This window comes from Olea europaea, chromosome 10 (assembly GCF_002742605.1).
Source record: "Olea europaea var. sylvestris chromosome 10, O_europaea_v1, whole genome shotgun sequence".
NCBI lineage: Eukaryota > Viridiplantae > Streptophyta > Magnoliopsida > Lamiales > Oleaceae > Olea > Olea europaea.
The window spans coordinates 12,400,977-12,417,372 of NC_036246.1; the positions used below are offsets into that span (position 1 = coordinate 12,400,977).

Here is a 16,396-nt window from a genome sequence, read left to right on the forward strand (position 1 = left end):
GATAGGGAAAACTCTCAACTTCTAGAAAATAGGAACATGCTTAAATTTCAGAAGCTAGTTTCTGTATCAATTCTGTAGATTAATCATTTGTTACAGATGCATGACAAGCAAAGAGTTGGGCAAGCATACAAAACTGACGTAAAATTTCATCCTAAGAATTGTTTTGAATTAAAATTCAAATAGACTTATGCTTTCAGAAAGGAATGCCAAAGATCCATAATTAACATAGCAACTAACCACCATCTATATTCTAAAAGCATTGCTCGAAGCATGTTACTATGATATTATTAACTTCAATAATAATAAAATATGTTGTTTAGGGAATGAATAAGGAACTAATAATTGACCAAGCTATGAACTTGGCTGCATTTTCCACTATCTCCTAAAAAACACATCTAGATACAAGAATGAAGAAGAAATGTTAAAATGCAATAAATAAATGACGAATAAAGCTGAAGCAAGAATAGAACATACAGTGAAATAAATGCTTAGCAAGAGTCTCGTTAGGCATGAACTCCGCCACTAGTAGCCTCTCATCCCCATCACAGCAATACCCTATCAAATTTGCTAGCCTTTTATGCCTCAGTTTCCCCACTTCCTTTGCTTCCTCCTTTCAAATACAAAACATGAATAAATAAAGTCAATCCATTTTCCAAAACTAGAAATCAAAACTTGTATATTTATATGTGTGTGTATAACTGAATCATGTTCGTACAGCGAACTGTTTAGGATCTGGCCAGGCCATTTTGGTGAATTTTTTGACAGCGATCCAGCGGCGGTTCTGCAGGCGGCCTTCATAGACGACATTGGGAGCCTTCTCTCCGCTCTCAGAGACGATTTTATCGGAGCTGAAGTTGTTTGTAGCTGCCTTCAGCTCCGCCAAAGTGAACTCCGCGAAGCCCGACGAGCCCCCTCCGCCGCCCACGGAGGAAGCGCCTTTGGCAGAAGAAGAACGTCGGTGCTGGCTGTGGTGCCAATGATCCTTTTCCAAGCGCGGTTTCCTCGAGAACAACGATTCGCAGCAGCCCATGACTCGGCCGAGTTAACTCAGTTACGACCAATTATATAAAACATTTTTCGTATGTCAGCTGCGTATATACTACAGAGATAATTTGGGTTTTTGGTTTTCTTTTCAGTTCTGCTCTGAATTTTCTATGATTTTCAAATTTTTTTCCTGTGAGAATCTAAAAAGGAGTTCAATTCAGATTTTTCCTTTTCTTCTGTTCAGAATTACGTGACTGGAAAGCATAAAAAAATAATAAATAAATAAAATTAGAAAGAAACTTTATTCTATCGTCTGAGGACTTGTTTAGCTAAAATTATAATTTCACATTAAAGTTAAAATATTAATTTTACATATGTGCTCATTAGATTCGGAGCACAATGATATATCATATAATTCTATTGATGGATAAATTTATAGTGGATCTCGATATTTGAATTCAGAGTGTTTTATATTTACTTTATTTTCCTTCAAAGTTTTTTTTTTTTTTTCCTTCAGTGTTTGATTGACAATTTTTTTTTGAAAAATATTTTTCAACTTTTGATTATGTGATCATATTTTTCTCAAAAATAAGAAAAACAGTTTCTTTAGGGATTGATAATTTTTATTTTTTAGGTCTCACCTGTCATTTTTTTCATTTACCCACCAATAAAAATGGACAAATATAAAATTTTCTACGTTCAAAATTAAATCAATCAAACAAATTTAACTAATAATTTCTATACAAATAAATTTTAGGCAATTGAAGGAATTGTCTAGAATTTATTTATTTTTTATACAAATTTCATGTTTGCAATCAACGCACCCTGAATTTAAAATTCACCAATTGATTCATATGACACGTCATTGATATTTAATATAAAATGAGTATTAATGCTTATTAAATCATTCATGATATAAAATCAATAATTATTAGGATTATACTATTTGAAGAAGCAATGTTCATCTAGCAAAACTCTAATTATTAAGCATCTATTTGAGTTAGATAAAAATTAAATTTCTAATAAATATTGATAAAAGTTAACAAAAATATGTAAAAATTGTGGATTTTATAAAATATACGATAAATTTAATTATTAATTTTTACTTCAATTTTAATTATTATTTTTAATTAAATCTAACCGGGCCTAATTATTTGTTAGTAAAAGTTTAAGCTTAGCCAATTTTGATACACTAGCAAAATTTAGTTGTGCTACATGTACATTATAATTTATAGATTTATTTATCGACAGATGATATAGTGAAATATGATTAATTTAAAATACAACCAGCTACAAAATAAAACTCCTTCACATTTTTATTATTATTATTTTTTTGGCCATCTCATAAATCTATTAAAATAATAATAATAATAATAATAATAATAATAATAATAAAATCTGGTGACGTACGACAAACATTTTCCAACACAATTTCACGTCCAAACAGCAGCTTATATGACTGGGAAAATGGCGCATCTGCGAGAGAGGACAGTCCCACGCGAGCCTCGTCCTCCTATGTGTCTTAGGATCTCCAATTCATGGGATCCGTGCTAAAACTTCATTTTAATTTTCCTTTGCTTTTTTAAAATGTTGTTATGCCCTGTTTGGTAAGATTAAAATTTAATCTAAGTGATGGTCAATAATTAATTTAAACAATATATTTTATGAGATTTACCACTTTTCAATCACAAATTTCATCAAATTGATGAACAAATGATATAAAATTTTGATATTATCTTTACGGCAACTTAGGCATTAATAATTTATATCAAATCATTAATTAGCTTTTAAGATAATCAAGGAGTGTATATAATACTCGAACTTAAAAATAAAGATACTTATGAGTACATAATCTATATTCGTTCTATTTCCTCGAACATAAAATGGGACTCAAGTTTGTGATAGGAATCTTTTTGCCATCTTACTTATAGTGAATTCACTGCATTCAAAACTATAGATCATAAAAATAGATGATTGGGATCGAAGCTTTGATAAAACTTGGAAGCAAAAAATGATATGTTCTAACCTATTTAAAATCTCATAAAGGAAATACCATTGAACGTGGTTGTAAGCCTTTGCCATATCTAACTAAACATTATGTTCCCATCACGACATTTTTTATCCAACGGTGAGACTCATTCTTGAGCTAGTAGAACATTATCGAAATGTTAGGCTCTGCTACAAATCCACTTTGATAGGAGAAAATAATGTTGGCAATATTCGCGTTGATGACTCAGATTTGGGTCCCCCCGAATTCGACTTCATTACAACCACAAATCTCGACCTCGACCTATGACCCCCCGAGTTGATCTTGGCGTATCACGTCGGCATAAAGTCGGGGTTATCATTTAATTCGATCGTTCCCACCTTAAACTTGGCACGTACCCACCGACTTAATCTCGAAAGAGTAGATCCTATCTTAATCTATTCCTTCCTTGATTAGAACTCTAACATAACACTTCTAATTAAACTCCAACACCTAGCCCTAAGGAGAAATGACTCTTTCAGTAATAGAATCCTTCTACAGCTCCCCCACCAACGCCTATAAATACTTGGCCAAGGGTCAACATCAAGGTATGTTTTTCATTATCACTAACTCAATACCTTCTCTCATTAATCTTCCCGTCTGACTTAAGTATCGGAGGGGCGACGAGAACACACCTCGTTACCTTTTGTTTCAGGTATCGGAAGACTGTTCGTGCTCATTTGTGAGATACAAGCTCGAAGTTCAGACCACTAGCTCACGGTTTACCAGGTACATCTTTTTGGTAGCATCATCCGCGAAACCATTTATTTCTTTCCAATGATGGACACCAGAATTCTATTTAATTTTTGTTTTCATAAATTTTTAATATGAATAAGGATATAATTTTCTTTCGAGTACATTTGAAGTTGGGGATTCAAAAGTTCAATTAAGGCTGGAGATGAATTTACCAAAGATCGGGGACCAAATAAGCAATTTTCCCTATAAATTAATGACATTATAATAGATAACAAATACTTTATATATTATCTAGATTAATAGTGCACTTATAATTAACTGACTATTATGTCTTAAATTATGAAGGAATTAATTAGTAATTGCTTAATTATATAATACCCCATTTGCATTATTGTGAATCAAATCATGTGCACTGCCTCTTCTTATTATTCACAGTTCACATGCATGGCCGTTCGGTTTTCATTTCAACACTGGAAAATTGTAACATTAACCCATTAAGATTAAGATTTCAATTTAAGTCAAACTTAACAATTAATTTTAATCAAATTTTTATATAAATTTTCAACTATACATTTTATCAACTTTTTTCACAAACTAAAAAAAAAAAAAAAAAAATCTAATTTTAATTCTCACCAAATAAGGACTTAATTAAACTCATCATAGCTATTTAAAAATAATAAATAAAAAGAATAATTTTAGAAATAAATATAAAAAGAAAAATGAAAGCAAGTAACACAAATGTGTTGTAAATAGCTTTTCTCATATATGTACGTGTTTACATTTTTCACTACTCGAAAACACTATTGAGAACAGAGATAAATTTTTTTTACATCTTTTCAAATTTTCTTTTATTAAGATTCTATTGTGTTAGGAAATTGAGGAGCGAAACCCTAGTGTTGATCAAACTCCTGAATGATCTTTCTCCACAACTTTCAATCTCAACCATACAATCTTCCACTAATTCTTGCATTTTTTTGCACACCATTTTCATTTCTTCATCATCCTTTTTTCTCAATCCCATCAATGTTTCCAAATTAATTTGTTGAAATTCTTGAATCCCTTGTCGAACCTTCACTTTCTTCCAGCTCAGCCCCATTCGAGATGGTTTACGGCTGCCCAATGCCACCGAAAGTCCACCAAAAAGTGAAACTGAAACCGAGACTGTAACCTCTATTACATCTCTGATAATTTCTGCGAATTCAGCATCAAAATTATCAGAAAATAAGTAATTTTTCCCAATGGATTGAACTGAGGATTCGAGTTTGCCAATTTCTTTAGCAATTTTGCTGAGATTCTTTACGTGCATGGCTATTTTGGCCTCATCTTTTCTTTTTACAGCCATCTGCACTGCCAAATACTCCTGTTTCAACGTCAAAAATAACGTTTGGAATATCCCATAAACGTCGACAAATCGAAGAAAATCTTCCAAGAACTTTTCGATCAAATCAGAGTTACAAGAAAGCGATTCCTTTGTTTGAGGCAGCTGGAGGAAATCATCAAGGGATTCATGGACAATTTTGAGCCTTTTCAACCCCTCACAAACAGACACACACGTAGCTTCCGATGAATTCCGAGATTTAAGCTCACTGATTTCATCTTTGAGCTGAGAAATCACAGGGTGTGATGATGATCTACATGGAAGACTAGTTGATCGAACATGAAGTGTTTTTCGTGGTTTATTCGACTGGTTTGGAAAGGACAGAGATCTACGAAAACCAGACACCACCATTGTTGGAGAATGGAGCCCGTTTAATTTTGTTCGTGAATTGTGAGGAGGAAATGAATAATGGGGAGTTTATAAAGGGAGACAACGCGGAAAGGAGAAATAAACACGAGGGGGTTCTGGGGATTGGGGACTGGATCCGCGAATAATTGCAGGCTGTTGGAAGCATTGCACGTGGGCACTGTGCATTGCTCATTGGTTTCCTCTTCTGAGACCACGGGTGCCTCTCATTAAAGCTGTCCCACCTTGCTAAATTTGATTACAGAAATGATATTTGTACAAGTGATGAGATGGTAGAACCTGATCGGCTTTTTTAACCATATTTTTATCCAAAATCCAATAAAATGTTGTCACGTGACATTTTGTAAAAGATTAGTCTAATTGTACACTTTTGGTATACATAATAGATTACATCATTCTTACATGGATTATGTGTACACCTCCCTCCATGTGAGAGAGATGTAAAATTACAACTAAAAGTGTACATGTAGTATCACCCTTTTGTAAATCTGTCTGTGTATTTTCTCGTACATGTAGCCTTGATTTGATAAAAGATGGACTAACCGGTAGAGACCGGAGCCCAGATCCACAGTTTATCAGGCCGCTTCAAACTTGATCTTGACGGTTTAGCTCTTTTGACACCCCTGGCAACCACACGTGCAATAATAGGTTAGTGTCGTAAATTCTGTCTTATTTCATATAAAAAAATATAGAGCTGAAGTGGAAATTTATGACCTTTCACCTTCTCCAATGGGCACGCAATGAGTTGTAAGTAATTGCTATTTGCCATTAAAATATAAAGAATTCATGGAAATCCTGCACGTAATTTGTCATCCTGTTTCTCATAAATCTCACACGGTTAAACATGACAGTTTGGCAATTTGGCTTCATAAAACCTGTCCACACCTAATTCCACGTTACATGTACCTGTCCTTGACTAAATTACATAGTCGATTAATAATTGACGAGTTACATATACGTGTTTCTCAAAGAAACCCGGTTGTCATCCGATCTTTTCCTAATTAATTCATCTAGAACTCCGAACTTCAATTATAATTTTTGTTTCGATGACAAATCAAATACCCTTTAAATTCAATCAAGCGCTAATAAAATTCACCAAAAAGAAAAATATCAATCTAGATTTGATCAACGTATCTTGAAATAGTATTCTTTAATTTGGTTTCAAGAGCTTGAGGACTGCAAATAAAATCTCTGGAGTGACAAATATGAAGGTTCATGCGTCACAGCTAGCAATATTACATCTTCAAAAATTTAGATCTTGAACTTCGAGGATTGAAGATTTTCAAAAGTTAATTATATTAGTTATTTTTTTCTTACAATATCTCACTTTATTTTGATTAATGAGCACCCGAAAACTTTTGATCGTTCTATGTCGTTCAACTTGTCATCAATGCATCATCTCAAGTCGTCAATAGTAATTTCAGACCGGTTTGTTCGGTTTGAAACCCGGCAACACAATTCGGACGCTGAATTAACCATTCAAAGTGAACGGATTGTGCAGCGACTCGGAATGCTCTTGATCAATGAGAGTTGGGTTTGTCGGGACGTAAAATGTTTGGCATGGTCCTAACCTAGAACATCGAGATCAACACATATTGCCTCTTAAGACGGTCCGACCCAAATCAGGATCAAATTTTCGGACAGTCCAAACCATTTTGACACATTTATACACAACCTAGTCAACGTCTTATGTAATATTGTAATGTAACAAACTTCCTGCTGGAAACAGCTGGGACAACTAACATTTGAATTTCATAAATTCTGTCATATTTCAGTAAATAATCTTGAGCTGAAGTGGAAATTTGTTTCGCATAGGCTGACTGATTCGTTTTATTGCTATTTGCAATACAATATACGGAAATTCTGCATGTATACAACATAATTCACTTTTTACGGCGTGCAATGCATGCCGTAAAAAGTGATTTACGGCGTGCGAACGCACGCCATATAAAGTGATGCCATAAAAAATCTTAACTTTTTACGGCGTGCATGGCGCGCAGTTATAGAACACCGTTAAAAGTCCACAACCTTTTACTTGCATGCCGTAAAAGATGTATAAGGTACCTTTTAACGGAGGGCAATTGCACGCCGTTAATAATCCCATTATTTTACGGCGTGCGCTGGCATGCCGTAATTGCGCTCGTTTTACCTTTAATAGCGTACCATCGCATGCCTTAGAAAATGACTCGGTTAGCTTTTACGGCGTGCCGTTTTTAAAAATCCTTTTGTTTATTTGATTACTAGCACCTACAATAATTACACAAATCCAATTCCAACTCTTTGAGTACAAGCTAGCATGATAAACTACATTAAACTAATTAGTTATTCTAGGCTCAAGGATGAAAAAATTAACACTAACATTTATCATATATAAATAAAATGTAACAACTACTTTTCATTTTCTCAACCAATAGACATAAGTTCAACAAATGACAAGCCTGATTCATAACTAATTGCTTCTCAACCAACAGACATAAGTTCAACCAACACTAATAAGTTATTTTACAAATAAAAGAATGCTTTCCAATCACATGAGTGCGGAGCTCGATCTGGGTGAGACTTCAGCAATGCTCATTTGTAATCTGCCTGTACCTGAAATTTCATCAAATGTTAGCGATCAAGTTCCACTCAATGGTCATCAATGGCCAATTAAAAGTGTTAGACCCACAGAAGCAAGAATGCTAGGAGGACTTGAATTGTAATATATTTGTCTAATGAGTTGTGAAATTAAAATAGAAAAGAAGTTAAGCATACCTTCATTGTGATTATAGCGAATCCACTTCAATGTACCTAATTGGCCATTCTATTGTACTTCCTAATGCATCCTCAAGAAGAAAAAGCTCACGTGTAGGACGATATAAGCTGACATTATCAATCACTTCATTAACCCAAACTCTCCAACATTCATTACCAAGTGGTACATGATGCACCAAATCACTTAGATTTGTTGATGCGATTTCACCTTTTGCAACAACATCAGCTTTCTCAAACCAAGATAACAATTTGCATTTCCTATTTTGAAGGTTATTTGACCCATTCAAGCTTCCGTCTCTAGGCTGTAAAATTCATATCCAATTGTACAATTTATTATTTTGTATATAGAAATCATATGTAATTTAGAATAACGTTCAATATTTTTATTTTCACTTACATTATCTTCTTGTTCAAAACTCTTACTCTTCATTTGAAACAAAGCTTTTAATTCTTTAATTTCATCTCTCAACTCTTGCATTTGAGTTTGCAAGTTATGATTGTGCATCAAAGCACTCAACTTTAAAGGAGTCGCACCAAAACCAAGACCTCTTACCCGTCCTTGAAGTTCAGGACCAAGTACTCTAGCAACACCATCATCTTTAAGGGAGTGTTGGCTAGGAGAAGTAACCGTCTGTGAACATGCTTTTATTTTGTTCTGAGATGAGGAAATAAATTAATGGGCTAAAATTATAAATATAAGCTTTGAATGACCAAAAATCACGAAAAGCAATATTGTTACCATTGTTTCCCCAACTGATTCATTAGTAGATTCACCATTTTTTCACGTATGCCCTCGAATATAAACATCATCTCTCATTATGGAATCTGGGTCTTCACTTTCGGCATGCTACATTTCACTTATTTCATATATGTAATAACGTAAACGTTTATAATTTGTTAAGCAAATTTAACTTTAAATTTAACAAATTTTTACCATTTCAGCTTCTAAACGAGCAAAGCCCTTTCTACTTGTTGTATGCATTAAAGTTTGACCTGCTCTCATCTTTCTGAATCTTTCTCTTTTTTCCTACAACATCAATTAGTACCGTGTAAGCAAAACTTTTATTAGGAATATAGAGCAGATGCAGTAAGCAATTTAGGAAAAAGTAATAACAGCTTGCCTTATACGGTTGAGAATTGTGTTCTTTGACAAATGCTTGCCATTCTTCCATTGATTCAACATTATCGAGCTTGAGGAGAGCAGCAGCTCGTGTTATGCCAATTGTTTTTCCTCTTTCATTGATTACTTTAAGCACATTAGATCGATGATCTTGCCAAATCTTTCCCATTTTTTGTTCCTCTTTCATTGATTACTTTAAGCACATTAGATCGATGATCTTGCCAAATCTTTCCCATTTTTTGCATGATATATTTTCTATGACAAATATAAACATCAAACTTTTGCTGCAACAAAGCACACAATATTAATAGTAATTTAATTTAAATTATAAAAGAGACGCAAAATTTATATTACCTGCACTAACATGTGTCATCAAGAAAATTTTTGCTGATATCTTTCCAATTTTTCCATGTAATTGGTATAAGTTCTCTAGTTGTAGTCCCAATAAATGATGATAACTTAGTTGAACCTTTACAAATTGGCTGCCCTCTTTCATTAAACTCTCTGGTAATTTCGCGCCCTTTCCCTTGTTGAGATAATTCAATTTTGCTCGACCCCTTCTCTTCTTTCCTTTCTCAGTAGTACTAGCACTATTAGGCAGCACTTCTACATCATGTTGCACATCATTAACTTGTATGTTTTGAACAGAATTAGAACCTCCTTCTGATATTCTTATCCTTTCATTCTCTTCTCTTGTGGCAACAACATTTAAAGCTTTTTTAGCTCGTTTTGACTTCTTGTAGCCTTGATTAGAGGACTGTATTAAACAAATAAGAAAAACAAGAAATATTTTACTTGATTTTACTAATGAAAATTATTATATTTACAATCTGGGAACTTACTTCACCATGATATGTCATCTTATTTCACTCGTGTGGACAAAAGCATCAACAAAACTCAGCTTTCATCGTTTGCATCTACAAAAATAAAGCAATAAATAATGGAATTAGAGACAATAAAGACATTAACATCAATATAATATCACATAACTTTTATATTAAAATAGAGCAAGAAAGAATCTTAAAGATATACAATTACCATGTTCAATATCAATGCCATCACAATCATATTTTACATAACCTTCATCTTCAACAGTTATATCAAGTCTTAATGCATTTGCATCTAAAGTGGATGGAGTATAAGCCTCCTCATCAAAATTTTCTAACTCATGAAATCCTCTGGGAGGTGCCTTTAATACAATATACCAATTAGATGTATCGCTCTCTTTAGAATAAAAAACTTGTTTTGCTTGTGAAGTTAAAATAAATGGATCTCTTTCAAATTGATGTTGTCCTTTATGAAGATTTATCAAGGTAAATCCTTCTTCACTTTTGACTCCACTATCTATATTTGCCCAATCACAATGTAACATAGGAATTTTAAAACTATGATAATCTAGTAAAATAATGTCTCTGATAACCCCGTAATAAGATATTTTACCAACTACATGGCTTATATCCTTCACACTTGATCGACAAATAGTTTGTGCTTCAATAGAAACACCACTATTTTGATCCTAAACGAAAATAAATAAATAAAAATAAGAGAAGTTTGAGAGAATATTAATCAATGTTAAACTAATAAATTAACTAGTTTCATTACATTATGCATGGCTCAACTACAACGCTATTAAATAGTACATAACGATGAGCGACAACATTTTTGGACTCAAAGTCTTTGACTTTCCTTCAGAAATTGGACGTCCCTCAATAATTGTTTCATTCTCAAAATCTTCATTTCGAGTATGTCGAACACCTACTTCAGCAGCTTGTTTCATGTAACCACTACAAAAATGCATACATTCATCGGCTAAATAACGCTTTGCTATACAGCCCTCAGGTCTTGAATGATTTCTAACATATCCTTTAAGTGTTTTCATAAACCTAATGAATCATATAATAGGCATTAGATATATAAGTAATTAGAAGAAGAAAGTTTGAATACTTACAAAAGTATAATAGTAATTTACCTCTCAAATGAATACATCCAACGATATTGTACATGTCTACCAATACGAACCTCACGCTCAAGGTGGATGGTTAAATGAATCATTATGTCAAAAAAAGATGGTGGAAAATACAATTCTAGCATACAAAAAGTCACAGCAACATCCTCCTCAAGTTTTTCTAATTTATTTTTATCGACGACTCTTTGACATATTTCGTTGAAAAATGCACATAGTCGAAAGATTGCATTTCTTGGTCCTTTAGGTAAAAGTCCTCTTAATGCAACTAATAACAATTGTTGTATGAGTACATGACAATCATGAGACTTTATATTTAAAATCCTATTATCTGTTAATGATACACACTTTGAAATGTTAGAACTATAACCATCAAGTAATCTTAAATCAAATAGCCTCTTACAAAATAACTCTTTCTCTTTTTTGGATAGCATATATGATGCTGTGGGGAGATAATATATATTTCCTTTCAATTCTAGATGAAGCTCCTTTCTAATACCCATATTGAGTAAATCCTTACGGGAATTTAACCCATCTTTTGATTTTTCCTTCACATGCAAAATAGTGCCAAGAATGCTTTCGCAAACATTCTTCTCAATGTGAATTACATCCAAATTATGGCGCAAAAGTAGTGTTTGAAAAATAACAATATAAATTTAAAAAAAGTTTAAGCAAAGAAATAACTAATTCAAGATAGTTTAAATTGACTAACCTCCCAATATGGCAGCTCAAAGAATATTGACTTTTTTTCCATGGCCAATTAGAATATGATTTTTTCATCCTTCTTTTTTTTCCTATTTTTCCCCAATTATTGCTAACAATCTTGATTGAACACATCACTTCTTGACCGGTTAATATTTTAGGACTAGGCCTATGCTCCTTGTTTCCATCAAACCAAGCTTCTTTTAACTGATAAGGCTGATTATATGCAAGAAATCTTCTATGACCCATGTATGAAAACTTTCGACTATAAGTTAACCATTTTGCACATGTGGATAAACCAGATACTGGACATGCTACTTCGCCTTTCGTAGGATATCCTGATAAGTTCCCATAAGCCGGAAGATCATTAATTGTCCACATCAATACAGCTTTCAAATTGAAGGTGGACTTGGTAAATCGATCATATACTTCAACACCAATATTCCACAACTTCTTTAAGTCTTCTATTAGTGGTTTTAGATACACATCTATATCATTTCCAGGTTGCTTGGGACCTGGGATTAATAAAGCCAACAACAAATTTTCCTTAGACATGCATATCCAATGAGAGAGATTATATATAACTAGTATCACTGGCCAACAACTATACCTAGAACTTAGGTCACCAAAGGGATTAAATCCATTAGAAGAAAGGCCAAGTCTAAGATTTCGTGGTTCTGATGCAAAACAAGGCCATTATTTTTTATCAATTCTCTCCCAAGCTAATGAATCAACTGGATGATGCATTTTTCCATCTAGACTTTTGTGATTTGAGTGTCATATTAACTGTTCTGCCTTATCAAGTGCCCTAAACATTCTTCTAAATCGCGGTATAATCGAAAAATATTGCAGAACCTTTGCAGGTATCCCTTTTTTAATCTTCTTAGTCTGTTCATGAACTTTCCATCACAAAGATGCACATTTCGGACATGTATCCAAATTCTCTAGATCATTTCTAAACGAACAACAATCATTTACGCATACATGTATCTTCTGATACCCCAAATCAAAGGTTTTCAATAACCTTTTTATTGCATTGCAAGAATTAGGAAGGGTGTTCCCATGTGCTAGCATATCTTGAATAATATCAAGAAGTTCATTGAAACCATTGTCGAATATACCATATGTAGCTTTAAGCTTGTATAAGACAACAGTTGTAGATATCCTTGTATACTTTGTGCAACCAAAATATAAAGGAATTTCTACGCCTTCATATAGATTTGAAAAATCTTTCTCTCTATCTTCCTTCTCGGGTTCTACACTATTATGATCCTGAAAAAACGCATCTCTATACATCCTATACGTCTCTAAATTTTCTACATCTTGAGGAGGCAATGATGCTGTATTCGATTTTTTCCCATGAAACACCCAGGTAGTATACGTAGGATCCATACCATTAATGATCAAATGCCCATACATTACATCAAAATGTTGGTGGAATAGGGTTTTGCAACATTTGAAAGGGCATATGACATTTTCTGGATTCCCCGCATTGGCTTGCACCATATTTGCAAATTTTCTTGCACCACGTTGATACACCTTTGAAACTCTATGAAGAAATGCTAAATAAATCATTTAAAAAGCATTTGAAGACATATTTTAAAATATTCTGAATTTAAAAGGACGAGATAACCTTGATAAGTGTACCCAATCTTTATCCATGATAATACACCAACACTATTAAATTATAATCTGTTATAACACAATAAAAACAATTATATTAGGGCATCTTAGAAATCAAGTTCCAATTAGGTAAGTCATTTTGCAAATAAAGTTTCATTAGGGCAAGGTGGAAGACAAAGCAATTGGAGAAAGATTATGAAGTTCTTAAGAGATAGTTTGAAGATGTTAAAGCAGATAATGTATACTTGGTGCTCCCCAAGGATAGAGATTCAAAGAAATTGCAATTGAGTTTAAGCCTTGAGTTTGAGCCATCATGTACAGATAACTTGAAATTCTTTTAGAAACTGAATATAAGGGCACCTTTTCTTGTTTGTTTGGCTAAACTTGATGTCGTATCATCCTATGTAATTACTTGTGCTAAACTGACTTTCATGATGGCATAACAATTGAAGTCACCATGAAAAATTACATATGTGGTAACGAAAATTAACACACTATGTCATGGCCACTGGATTGACAAGACATACTTACATGAGTTGGTATTAAGTTCTATCATCAATCTCTTTTGATTTATATTACAATATAATGTTGATTTATAACATGATTGGATTTTATATGACAATAGAGTGGTTGATTTGTAGAGACAGACGAAGTCTTTATTGGCTATTCCTCTTATATCCTAAAATGATTATTTGTACAAATATTGTATTTCATTGTATCATTTTGTCGTTGCGGAGTCCTGAACTTTAAGAAAATAAACATAATCTATTAATTAAATTACCAGCAAATTAGAAAAGAATAATATATTATTACACAATTTGGTAATTTGAATTATTCATACAAAATATATGGATTTAATCACATTATTACAGAGGTAGTAAGTTACAATTTTAAAAATTATAAACTATGTAACAAAATAAATAAAAATGTAAGCTACATTTATTATAAAGAAAATTATATAAAGTGTAATTTGCCAAAAAAAAATATTACACATAATTGCCAGATTTTTCTTTAAGCGCTAATTTATGTTGTATTTTTTACGTATTTAACAAAAACCAAAATTTTTCAAATCAATTCCCTATTTTATCCCTATTTGTGTAATTTGGACAAATAGAAAGCTTTTGTTTTAGGCCCAACACTGCAGGCACAACAAAAGATTTCAACCTTTGATTTTGGCTATGATGTACTATTTGGTAATGAGGATATTTCTACTAGTTCTGATATTAATCCAAATGTACTATTTAAAAACAAGGACATTTGGATTCTTGCTTCTTTTCATCTTCCAAATTCGAAAATTTTCCATTCTGGTCTTTTCTATCTTCAAAAAGCTTCTCTTTAGTAGCCCACTACTAGAGGATTTAAAATTTAAAGGGAACTGTAACAAGTGATTTTATATTCAATCTTTCATGTCCGCTTTTGAAAAGATTGAAGATAGTGTTATGGCCATTGGATTGACACATCAAGAAATGGAAGGTTCTTGCAGTAACAGAAGTGAAAACAGTTGTGATATTAAGCTAGACATATTAAGAACACTAGCAAATGATAGCCCTTTATCTACACACCACTCAACCAGACCCATCTTTGCACCTTCCATGAGGCCTAATGGCGCGGCACAACTTTTCCAGACCACGTGTAGACCTGATATTCAGTACCAGAAATCGGAACAATCTGTGAAAGACGAAAGCTTCTGTAGTATGTTATGTGGCATGGACGATCAAATCGGATTCTGGCCATGACTAGAACAACAGCTTTCTCATTCCATGGACATAATTCCAGGATACATTATCACATTCTAATATCTTGAGGGAGAATGAGGAGTCTAATAGGCATATATTATATTATCATTAGAGGAAAGCAGACCCTAGTATCAAAATTCATCCCTAGGGAACCAACTTGGAGTCATGCCTTGGCCATTTATTCACAGTGCCAGTTGAAGGGTACCAATACTCGCGTGTGTTTCTTTCTTCCTAGTTGGAATTACTCTGAATTGAAAACACATCAATACAATGCCAAACAACAATGAGATATAACTGAAAACACCTAAATTTAATTCATTCAAAAATCAAACAGCACATCCAATACGAAAATTAATTTCATTATCAAGTCGAATGACATAACGAATCAAGAAATAGCCAAACAATAATCTGATTTTAGGTATTAATCCGATTCATGCTAACTCATTCAGTAGCTTAAATCATACAATTCTTTCAAGAAACTAGACCGTTATAAAGACAGGGACAGGTATTAATTTGAAGAATCCTTACCTTACAGAAATATTCGATTTGGGTCTTGGGAGGCAACGACAAGAGTGAGAGCTAGCGCTCGGGGTCGACGGGTGGAAGGCGGAGAGTTAGAGCTGAGGAGCTGGGCGAAGGCGAGGATGGTGGCTGTGGTGGACTGGTGGCAGCACAGGAAGAAGAGGTTGCTGAGGAAAATGAACCGTAGGAGGCGCAGTGATTTTTGAGAAGGGATGAGAATCTTACGAATGGGAGAAAAATGCCGTGTTTTAATTGAGTTTTTGAAGATATACTACGGCGTGCAAATGCAAGCCGTAAATATGTTTAATTTTTGTCAAACACGATGTGCATCTGTTGCACGCCGTAAATGGCTTAATACGGCGTGCACCATTTGCACGCCGTAAATAATTTTACCGAATGATTTTTTACTGTTTACTTTTTGTGCACGCTGTAATTAATCTATTTTTATGGCATGTCATAAATGCACGCCGTAAATAAATGCTGTAAAAATTGAATTTTGTTGTAGTAATTTCTCATAATACTGTTT

At 33.4% G+C, this 16,396-nt stretch overlaps 4 protein-coding genes and 1 pseudogene across 11 annotated transcripts; all 5 read right to left on the reverse strand.

The window, feature by feature from the left end:
* LOC111401262 overlaps positions 1 to 1,238 on the reverse strand; it is a 6,083-nt pseudogene extending 4,845 nt beyond the window's left edge.
* A 2,932-nt stretch (positions 1,239 to 4,170) lies between these two features.
* Positions 4,171 to 5,435, reverse strand: LOC111400295. The gene is made up of 2 exons (XM_023027711.1): positions 4,689 to 5,435; positions 4,171 to 4,176 (listed from the first exon to the last, which is right to left on the reverse strand). The coding sequence occupies exons 1-2, from the start codon at positions 5,433 to 5,435 to the stop codon at positions 4,171 to 4,173; spliced, it is 753 nt and encodes a 250-aa protein (XP_022883479.1).
* A 2,357-nt stretch (positions 5,436 to 7,792) lies between these two features.
* LOC111401263 lies at positions 7,793 to 9,314 on the reverse strand. Of its 5 annotated transcripts, none has more exons than XM_023028931.1 (5): positions 9,139 to 9,312; positions 8,944 to 9,051; positions 8,602 to 8,859; positions 8,205 to 8,506; positions 7,796 to 8,042 (listed from the first exon to the last, which is right to left on the reverse strand). In XM_023028931.1, the coding sequence occupies exons 2-4, from the start codon at positions 8,944 to 8,946 to the stop codon at positions 8,216 to 8,218; spliced, it is 552 nt and encodes a 183-aa protein (XP_022884699.1). In that variant the 5' UTR covers positions 8,947 to 9,051; positions 9,139 to 9,312; the 3' UTR covers positions 7,796 to 8,042; positions 8,205 to 8,215. The 5 variants fall into 5 exon arrangements, with proteins under 5 accessions (XP_022884701.1, XP_022884699.1, XP_022884700.1 ...); XM_023028932.1 differs by having other exon boundaries at positions 8,944 to 9,061; XM_023028933.1 differs by having other exon boundaries at positions 7,793 to 8,036; positions 8,944 to 9,314.
* Positions 9,315 to 9,324: 10 nt separating this feature from the next.
* On the reverse strand, positions 9,325 to 16,129 carry LOC111401264. 4 transcript variants are annotated; one of them, XM_023028937.1, is made up of 4 exons: positions 15,882 to 16,129; positions 10,167 to 10,241; positions 9,679 to 10,081; positions 9,325 to 9,579 (listed from the first exon to the last, which is right to left on the reverse strand). In XM_023028937.1, the coding sequence occupies exons 2-4, from the start codon at positions 10,182 to 10,184 to the stop codon at positions 9,515 to 9,517; spliced, it is 486 nt and encodes a 161-aa protein (XP_022884705.1). In that variant the 5' UTR covers positions 10,185 to 10,241; positions 15,882 to 16,129; the 3' UTR covers positions 9,325 to 9,514. The 4 variants fall into 4 exon arrangements, with proteins under 4 accessions (XP_022884705.1, XP_022884703.1, XP_022884707.1 ...); XM_023028935.1 differs by having other exon boundaries at positions 15,877 to 16,129; XM_023028939.1 differs by having other exon boundaries at positions 9,325 to 9,608; positions 15,877 to 16,126.
* Positions 10,222 to 13,564, reverse strand: LOC111400296. Its single transcript, XM_023027712.1, has 7 exons — positions 12,974 to 13,564; positions 12,777 to 12,877; positions 12,000 to 12,650; positions 11,294 to 11,863; positions 11,084 to 11,207; positions 10,363 to 10,840; positions 10,222 to 10,241 (listed from the first exon to the last, which is right to left on the reverse strand). Exons 1-7 carry the CDS (start codon positions 13,562 to 13,564, stop codon positions 10,222 to 10,224), a joined length of 2,535 nt encoding a protein of 844 aa, XP_022883480.1.
* Positions 16,130 to 16,396: the final 267 nt, after the last annotated feature.